At 42.7% G+C, this 8927-nt stretch overlaps 1 protein-coding gene and 1 long non-coding RNA gene across 10 annotated transcripts in view; one reads left to right on the forward strand and one right to left on the reverse strand.

The window, feature by feature from the left end:
• The window catches only part of LOC127365047 (far upstream element-binding protein 3), a 20906-nt gene extending 12667 nt beyond the window's left edge, over window positions 1-8239 (forward strand). For 6 of the 9 annotated variants that reach the window (XM_051402748.1, XM_051402753.1, XM_051402749.1 and 3 more), the window contains exons 14-19: window positions 83-153; window positions 530-615; window positions 883-951; window positions 3851-3922; window positions 4789-4886; window positions 5267-8239. In XM_051402748.1, coding sequence (XP_051258708.1) covers window positions 83-153; window positions 530-615; window positions 883-951; window positions 3851-3922; window positions 4789-4886; window positions 5267-5275 — 405 coding nt within the window. In that variant the 3' untranslated portion in view covers window positions 5276-8239. The remainder of the gene's footprint in view (window positions 1-82; window positions 154-529; window positions 616-882; window positions 952-3850; window positions 3923-4788; window positions 4887-5266) is intronic. The other 3 variants (XM_051402755.1, XM_051402757.1, XM_051402756.1) reach the window with 1 other exon arrangement.
• On the reverse strand, window positions 3865-4594 carry LOC127365096 (uncharacterized). Its single transcript, XR_007885117.1, has 3 exons — window positions 4505-4594; window positions 4306-4469; window positions 3865-3947 (listed from the first exon to the last, which is right to left on the reverse strand). It is a non-coding gene; the product is annotated as an uncharacterized LOC127365096 (long non-coding RNA).
• Window positions 8240-8927: the final 688 nt, after the last annotated feature.

Below are 8927 nucleotides of genomic sequence, written 5' to 3' on the forward strand. Positions count from 1 at the left end.
ATGATGTCACATGAGATTTAAGGTGGAATGTGTTAAATGTGATTGAAACTGAATAAACTCTACTTTTCTCTCTTTTCTTCAGGGTTCAGGTATCATGAGTAACGGAGGTTTCGGCTTCAGTCCTTTCACCCAGGGCCCCGCAACACACCAGAAGTAAGAGAGAGAGACACACACACACACACACACACACACACACACACACACACACACACACACACTTTAATGTTTTCAAGTTTAGGAATATGCTTGAATTTGAATAAACTCGTTAAAAAAATCACTCATATAAACAGAAAATATTTTCGTATTTGAAACGACTTTGTGTCCTGTTACTATCTGCAATGTTTCTATATCTTATTTGGACCGTTAGCATCATTTATTGTTGGCTAAAATCAACCCTGTCAGAATACATCAGTTAGTATCATGGCTCGCGTTAGCTGGGGAAGCTAACGTTAGTCAACTGACTTATTCACTCAGATAGCATTGTGCTAGCGATAGCGTTAGCAGCTGTTAATAACGTGTCTGTGTGCAGCTGTGGCAGCGGTCAGACCTTCCTGACTGGAGTTTGGGGAAACACCTACCAGACCAGCTGGCAGAATCCTGGACAACAAGACCCAGGTAACACACACACACACACACACACACACACACACACACACACACACACAAACTGATCAATCAATAACCACAGGGAGAGAAAATAATTATCAATATAAAATCTAAATTTACTGTAAAAAATATATAAAATATTTAAGAGTAGCACAGACTGCAGACACACACACACAGTAGAGCACGTACACACACACACACACACACTCGGGTTTGAGTCCAGCAGTTAAGACTCTCTTTGTGTGTGTGTGTGTGTGTGTGTGTGTGTGTGTGTAGGTCACAGTATGGCTCAGACAGGACAGATGGACTACTCTAAAGCATGGGAGCAGTACTATAAGAAGCTAGGCAAGTCCACACACACACACACACACACACACTAGGGATGTGAATCCCCACCACTGAGGCCGATTCGATACACATCTCGATACGCTGCCAGCGATACGGTACATTAACGATACAGTGGAGCCCCCTGTCGATACGATGCGATACGATTCATTAATGATTTGACAACGATTTGACTTCATACAATCCGATTCGGTTCGATACGATTCAAAATGATTCAACACAATACAAAGAATTTACAAGCCCACATCTGGTTTCTCATGTATTTGATACTTGACTGTTTTCTATAAAGAAAACCAATAAATCCAACTTAAAAAGAAGCTGCAATTCAATATGGTACAGACAGAGGATTATTCCTAATAAACACTAAATCATAAAAATATTTTTTTCATTACATGTGTTTTTAATCTCATTCTCTACTTATACAATACAACAATGCTTGCTCATGGTGGTACTGTTGGGTCTCTGTAAATAATGTTTTAAAGAGTTCGGTCTAGACCTGCTCTATTTGAAAAGTGTCCTGATCATTGAGATTCATACGACAATATAACAGAACAATTACAACTGCTTACAAATGTAAGAGTAAAGAATTAAACTATTGACTGACAGCCACAGCAACTGTAAACATCACTCACACTGAGGTATATCAACTAGAGGCTTTCTTTTCAAAGTGCAGTTGTGTGTCTTCCAAGGTACTGTGTGTGTGTGTGTGTGTGTGTGTGTGTGTGTGTGTGTGTGTGTGTGTACTGTGTGTGTGTGTGTTGTGTACTGTGTGTGTGTGTGTGTGTCTTCCAAGGTACCCCTAATATCTCCTCTTCACCTGTTGTGTCGCTTCCCTCCATTTTTTCTGTTTACTAACTAACTGCGCAGTGATGGTGCGTTCAAGGCCCCTCGAAAACACGGGTGCAGAGGAGATAAACGATGTAATAATCGATGTAACCATGGGTTTCACCGATGCAGACACTCAAAGAAAGATACATTGCGCATTTAGCCGGCAGTTGTATCCGATGCACACTGAAGCTACCGGTGCACTCGCATCGCAAACGTCTGTCTCGGACGATTCAAAACACACACACACACACACACACACACACACACACACAAGGTTATAATATCAGTGAGATTTACTTCCTGTCTGATCACTGTAAAGTCAGCCAGAGGAGATCTGAAGCAGAAACACAGTAAATGTCGTCAGACTTTACAGTCTGTGTGCTGTCTGTACTGTCTGTGTACTGTCTGTGTACTGTCTGTGTGCTGTCTGTGTGCTGTCTGTACTGTCTGTACTGTCTGTGTACTGTCTGTGTACTGTCTGTGTACTGTCTGTACTGTCTGTGTGCTGTCTGTACTGTCTGTGTGCTGTCTGTGTGCTGTCTGTACTGTCTGTGTGCTGTCTGTACTGTCTGTGTACTGTCTGTACTGTCTGTACTGTCTGTGTACTGTCTGTACTGTCTGTGTGCTGTCTGTGTGCTGTCTGTGCTGTCTGTGTACTGTCTGTGTACTGTCTGTACTGTCTGTGTGCTGTCTGTGTACTGTCTGTGTGCTGTCTGTGTACTGTCTGTGTGCTGTCTGTACTGTCTGTGTGCTGTCTGTGTGCTGTCTGTGTGCTGTCTGTGTGCTGTCTGTGTTCTGTCTGTGTACTGTCTGTGTACTGTCTGTGTGCTGTCTGTGTACTGTCTGTGTGCTGTCTGTACTGTCTGTGTGCTGTCTGTGTGCTGTCTGTGTACTGTCTGTGTACTGTCTGTGTGCTGTCTGTGTTCTGTCTGTGTACTGTCTGTACTGTCTGCGTGCTGTCTGTACTGTCTGTGCGCTGTCTGTGTGCTGTCTGCGTGCTGTCTGTACTGTCTGTACTGTCTGTGCGCTGTCTGTACTGTCTGTACTGTCTGTGTGCTGTCTGTACTGTCTGTGTACTGTCTGTGTGCTGTCTGTACTGTCTGTACTGTTTGTGTACTGTCTGTGTACTGTCTGTGTACTGTCTGTGTACTGTCTGTACTGTCTGTACTGTCTGTGTGCTGTCTGTACTGTCTGTGTACTGTCTGTGTACTGTCTGTGTACTGTCTGTGTGCTGTCTGTGTACTGTCTGTGTGCTGTCTGTGTACTGTCTGTGTGCTGTCTGTACTGTCTGTGTGCTGTCTGTGTGCTGTCTGTGTGCTGTCTGTGTACTGTCTGTGTGCTGTCTGTGTACTGTCTGTGTACTGTCTGTGTGCTGTCTGTGTACTGTCTGTGTGCTGTCTGTACTGTCTGTGTGCTGTCTGTGTGCTGTCTGTGTACTGTCTGTGTACTGTCTGTGTGCTGTCTGTGTGCTGTCTGTGTTCTGTCTGTGTACTGTCTGTACTGTCTGCGTGCTGTCTGTACTGTCTGTGCGCTGTCTGTGCGCTGTCTGCGTGCTGTCTGTACTGTCTGTACTGTCTGTGTGCTGTCTGTACTGTCTGTGCGCTGTCTGTACTGTCTGTACTGTCTGTGTGCTGTCTGTACTGTCTGTGTACTGTCTGTGTGCTGTCTGTGTACTGTCTGTACTGTCTGTACTGTTTGTGTACTGTCTGTGTACTGTCTGTGTGCTGTCTGTACTGTCTGTGTACTGTGTGTGCTGTCTGTGTGCTGTTTGTGTACTGTCTGTACTGTCTGTGTACTGTCTGTGTGCTGTCTGTACTGTCTGTGTACTGTGTGTACTGTCTGTGTGCTGTCTGTGTACTGTCTGTACTGTCTGTACTGTTTGTGTACTGTCTGTACTGTCTGTGTGCTGTTTGTGTACTGTCTGTACTGTCTGTGTGCTGTCTGTACTGTCTGTACTGTCTGTGTGCTGTTTGTGTGATGTCTGTACTGTCTGTACTGTCTGTGTGCTGTCTGGTCACTGTAGTAAAGGCTGTGAGTAGTTTGTTCTGACTGTATGTTTCTGTGTTTGTAGGTCAGCAGAACCAGCCTCAGAGCTTGATGACAGACTACAGTAAGGCCTGGGAGGACTACTACAAGAAACAAAGTACGTCTGTCTGTCTGGCCCCGACCTTCCTTCCTGTCCGTCTGTCTGTCTGTCCCCGACCTTCCTTCCTGTCTGTCTGTCTGTCTGTCCCCGACCTTCCTTCCTGTCTGTCGGTCTGTCCCCGACCTACCTTCCTGTCTGTCTCTGTCCCCGACCTACCTTCCTGTCTGTCTGTCTGTCCCCGACCTACCTTCCTGTCTGTCTCTGTCCCCGACCTTCCTTCCTTCCTGTCTGTCTGTCTGTCTGTCTGTCTGTCTGTCTGTCTGTCCCCGACCTACCTACCTTCCTGTCTGTCTGTCTGTCTGTCCCCGACCTACCTTCCTTCCTGTCTGTCTGTCTGTCTCCGACCTTCCTTCCTGTCTGTCTGTCTGTCTGTCCCCGACCTTCCTACCTTCCTGTCTGTCTGTCTGTCTGTCCCCGACCTACCTTCCTTCCTGTCTGTCTGTCTGTCTGTCTGTCCCCGACCTACCTTCCTTCCTGTCTGTCTGTCTGTCTGTCTGTCCCCGACCTTCCTTCCTGTCTGTCTGTCTGTCTGTCCCCGACCTTCCTTCCTGTCTGTCTGTCTGTCTGTCCCCGACCTACCTTCCTGTCTGTCTGTCTGTCTTTCATTCAGGTAACTGGGTTTCTCCTAATGCAGAGTGCTTCTACTGTAAGAACATATAACCTTAATGTACCTGCACTGTGCTATCAGTCAGTGTTAAAGAGACATTTCCCCCAGAAACAGCTGAAAGAGAGAATATTGAGCTTCATTGGGTCGACACAAACTCCAGAAGAATCTCCTTGTTGCTGAATGTGGAAATCAACTGTTTGCTGATGATGTTACTGTGTCCACTCGTTGTGTTTTAACCCCGTCTGTGTGTCTGCAGGTCAGTCGTCTCAGCAGAGTTCGGTGCCAGACTACACTGCAGCGTTAGCAGAATACTACAGACAGCAGCCCTACCTGTGGAACCCCGCCCAGATACAGGTAACCCCCAGGAACCTCGACAGGAACCTCGACAGGAACCAGGTTCTGGTTTCTAGTTTACTCAGAGTTCCCACGCCTCCTCGAAAACCTGCAGATTTACACAGATTGTAAATAATCTCTGTTGTTTAACTGCTTTAATTGTTTCTGTAGTCAGTTTGTCACCGCGGCACAAATATCGGCTGTGATGAGGAAGTCGAACGCAGTGTCCGTTAAACCCGTCGCCTGTAATGTGTAACTGTGGTAGATGAACCGGTAAATTATTGGATCTCCACCGTCAGGGAAAAGTCCTGGACATTGATTTCTTACCGAGGAACCCTGTTTGAACGCCTGCAGTCGGATTTTAAACCTCACTACAATGATGTCATTTCCTGTCTCTTTAGGATCACTAGAGGCTCCTCCCTCGCCGGTGAAGGCCTCGGATGGTCGTCGACGGCAACCGAATCGGGGTTTCCTAGCAACGCTCTGCCGCTTCCTCCTTCCTTTTGTAGAGAAAAACTAAGGATTAACTGAAAAATCACGAACTCTTTTCTTTCTGTTTTTTAACCTTACAAAGTTGATATTTTGTCGGGCAGATTTTTTTGGACTAGCCTCTGGTCTCTCTCCACAGTGTAGACCTGGTTTTTCTTTTTGTTTTGTTTTTTATCAAACTTGAACTTAAAGATGTATCAGTGTGGCTTTGAACAAAAAAAAATCCAGTATAATCTATATTTTGTCTAGTTTTATTTTCCAATAAGAAAACGGTATAAGGCTTAGCAGTCTTGAGTAAGAAAATCAGATATTATTATTATTATTATTATTTTGTTTATGATAATGTTTTAAAGCATGCATCAGATTGTGTGTTGACTCTCAGTTATTTTTTTTTTTATTTTGGCATAGAAATATTTTAATAGCGTCAGATGGAAATTTAATGTTTTACCGTCAGAGACAAAAACTGTTTTTTGTACTAAATTTGTGCTCGCTGGGTCTGTTTGTTCTCGATCTAATTTTACCTGTTAAGTCGCCATCTTGGAGGTGCAATGACGCGTTTATTGTTTTCTTTTGGTTTGATGATAGTTCTTATACCTGTATCTCTATAGTGATTCTTTAGTTTTTATGATGTAATGATGAATAAATGACGATTTATATTGCGTTGTCTAAAGCCAGATCTCTCTGTGGTCAAACACTTTGTGTCCTCCACAGGATTTAACCTCCAGCTGACACCATGTTTCCCCGCCTCAACTTTCATTACAAAAAGGCGGGAAATGACTATTTTCTTACAGAGTGAAACTTTATTATTGTTGTTGTAACTTAGTTCTGCATTTCTACTTTTGCCGATTTGTTAGTGGAAGAAGTGTTAGGAGCTGAACAATGAAGTTATCGATTCTATTAGCGATGTGATAGCTGAACGAGCGCGTTGGCTAAATGTGCGAGTTAGCTAAATGTTTGTTAGCAAAAAGATGTGCGTTACCTCAACTGTGTGTTAGCTGGATGAATGTGGTGGTTTCTGTTAGCTGTGTGTGTGTGTGTGTGTGTGAGAGAGCTGGATGAATGAATGTGGTTCTGTTTAATTAGCTGAATGTACAACCGAAAGATGTTTTGTCTGAACAATATCGAGTTATCTTTTACTGAACATGCGCGTTGCTAATTTTAGTTATTTGAGTGAATGTGTTGGCTGTTTCTGTTTGTTCGGTGTGTGTTAGCTATCAGCTGAACCTGATACATAAAGTCCAGACAGTTGATGGATGAATGAGGAAAACTAATTCTACTTGTAATCGGAGATATTGTGAATTTCTTGAGGTATCTCCCATTTTGAAGATAAAGTAACCCAGTGACAAAATGGCTCCAAAGAACCTCCACTGGCATTAACATCTGAATAAAAGCAAATACAAACACTAATAAAATCCATTTTGTTAATTAAAAAGAAGCTATGCACTGTTTGCATTTAGTTTTACTAGCTAACGAACTGCCATAATAATGTAAAAACTAATTACAAGAACTCAATTTATTTGGCGTAACTGTAAACGGGGTAACAGCTTTGAGTATTTTCTGTGAATGTCGCGTTAGCTGAACAGTGTGTGGTGGTTTGAACGGGTTAGCGTCACTTTGTACATTAGCATCAGCGGTGTTTGTTCTGTGTGTATATTAGCTGAACGGTGTGTGCGTTAGCTGTGTGTCTGTCGCGGCTGGATTATGCTTCTCGAACTCTCCGGAGAAGTCTGCGTAGTTTATTTTTAGACGTCTACGAATGTTTTCGAGCCCACCTCCCAGCAGGACTTTGGATCTAGCAGCTAGCTTGTTTTTTACCGCACGTTTTAGATTTGGAAGACTCGTGAATTCAGCCTACAGTCGGCCACAGATGAGACGTTAGCGTGCGTTCGTAGAGGTGTAACTCCGGCCGTAGCTGTGTGTTTGTTCGCATTGAGTGTTTCTGCGTCAGCGTCGTGCGTGTCGGACCACAGAGAGGTTTGTCTTGCGTTGAGGGAGATCTGGCTGTTGTTGCGTTGAATATTGAATCAGTGGTTCTGCTTCTTGTATGTGTGACGATGATGATGATGATAATAATAATGACGACGATAATAATGAGTTCTCCTGTACAGGGGTCTATTTAAATCTGTTCATGAATATTCAGTTTGTCGATGAGATAATATGGTTTGTGTAAATTTCCACTCTCTGGCGGGTGCTCTCCAGTTAAAAATGTACTTTGTTATCCTGTTAAAATGAGATTGTTTAATTCACATGTTGTGTCTAACCGATTTGCAAAGAGAAGCTGAGTGTTATATTCTCAAGACTGCTAGGCTAACTGTCTCTATCTCTTCTCCTTGTCTTTCTGTCTCTGTCCGTCTCCACGTTGTCGCGTTAAAAAGTCGGCGGGATTTCTCAACGTGTCGGCTCAGGCGCGTCGAGCGGTTCCCGCCGCTTGTTAGCGTGGCGGCGGCGAGGCGAGGAGAGCTGTAGTGAGGGGGTTTTACTCCCCGAAAAATTATTAAAAACACCCGAGTGGACGGCGGCTCGGTGTCCGGTTCTGTAGGCTCAGTGCTTGAACCCGTACTGGGTCTAAACCAGTAACCAACTGGTCCCAACGTTCCAGAACCAGGACCGGACACAGAGTCGCCGGTCCACTCCGGTTTAGATCTTCCTAGCCCCGATCCCTCGTCCTGAAGGGGGGGCGGGGAGCTTTTTGGTTTCATGGTTTCTGTTGTTTTTCTAATGGACCGACGTCCTAACTGTAACCTGCAGATTTTTCTATTAGATTCTATTGACAGATAGAGTTGTGTATGAACCCGAGCCACGAGACTGTCGGTGGCCGAGGAAGAGGAAGATGGATGATGATGATGATTAACATGAGGGCTAATAAACAGGCTCATTCTTTCTGACTGACGTGTTTTAATCTCCTGATACCGACTTTTATTTTATCAATTTTTATGGTTTCAAAATGTTTTTATTAGTTTTCATGTTTGTGTTTTATTATAATATTTGTTGATTTATAAGTTCAGTTCAGGTTTTACAGTACAAACACTTTATGAAGGCAGTAGACCTTCAATTATTTGAATTCTTTAATTAGCACCACCTGTGTTTACCCTATTTCAAGTCAAAATGGCTGCTGTGAAAAAGGTCTGCAGACATCCTCCTGAACTATCCTCTATATTATTATTTTATTGTAGGTTATTTTTTAAGTGCACAGTTTCACTTTTTTTTATTCCAATTAACAAAAATGTTTTTTACAACTTGTCCATTAAACTTTATTTATATAGAACATTTTATTCAGTTTATTGCCGTTCAAAGTGTTTCACAGGTAATAAGATTAAATTAAATTTTATATATATATATAGATATATATAGATATAAATATAAATATAAATATTTATATATATATATATAATAAAATTAAATAAAGTGGATTTTAAAAGACAAATGACAATAAGATAAATACAGTTGATTTTACAGGCATAAATATATTTAAAGTTACTCTAAAAAACAAATACATTAAGAAAGCAGGCAGAAATAAAACCAATAAGTTTAAAATAAATTAACAATGAAAAGTACAAAAGAAAACACAGATAA

Source organism: Dicentrarchus labrax, unplaced genomic scaffold (genome assembly GCF_905237075.1).
Source record: "Dicentrarchus labrax unplaced genomic scaffold, dlabrax2021, whole genome shotgun sequence".
Lineage (NCBI taxonomy): Eukaryota > Metazoa > Chordata > Actinopteri > Moronidae > Dicentrarchus > Dicentrarchus labrax.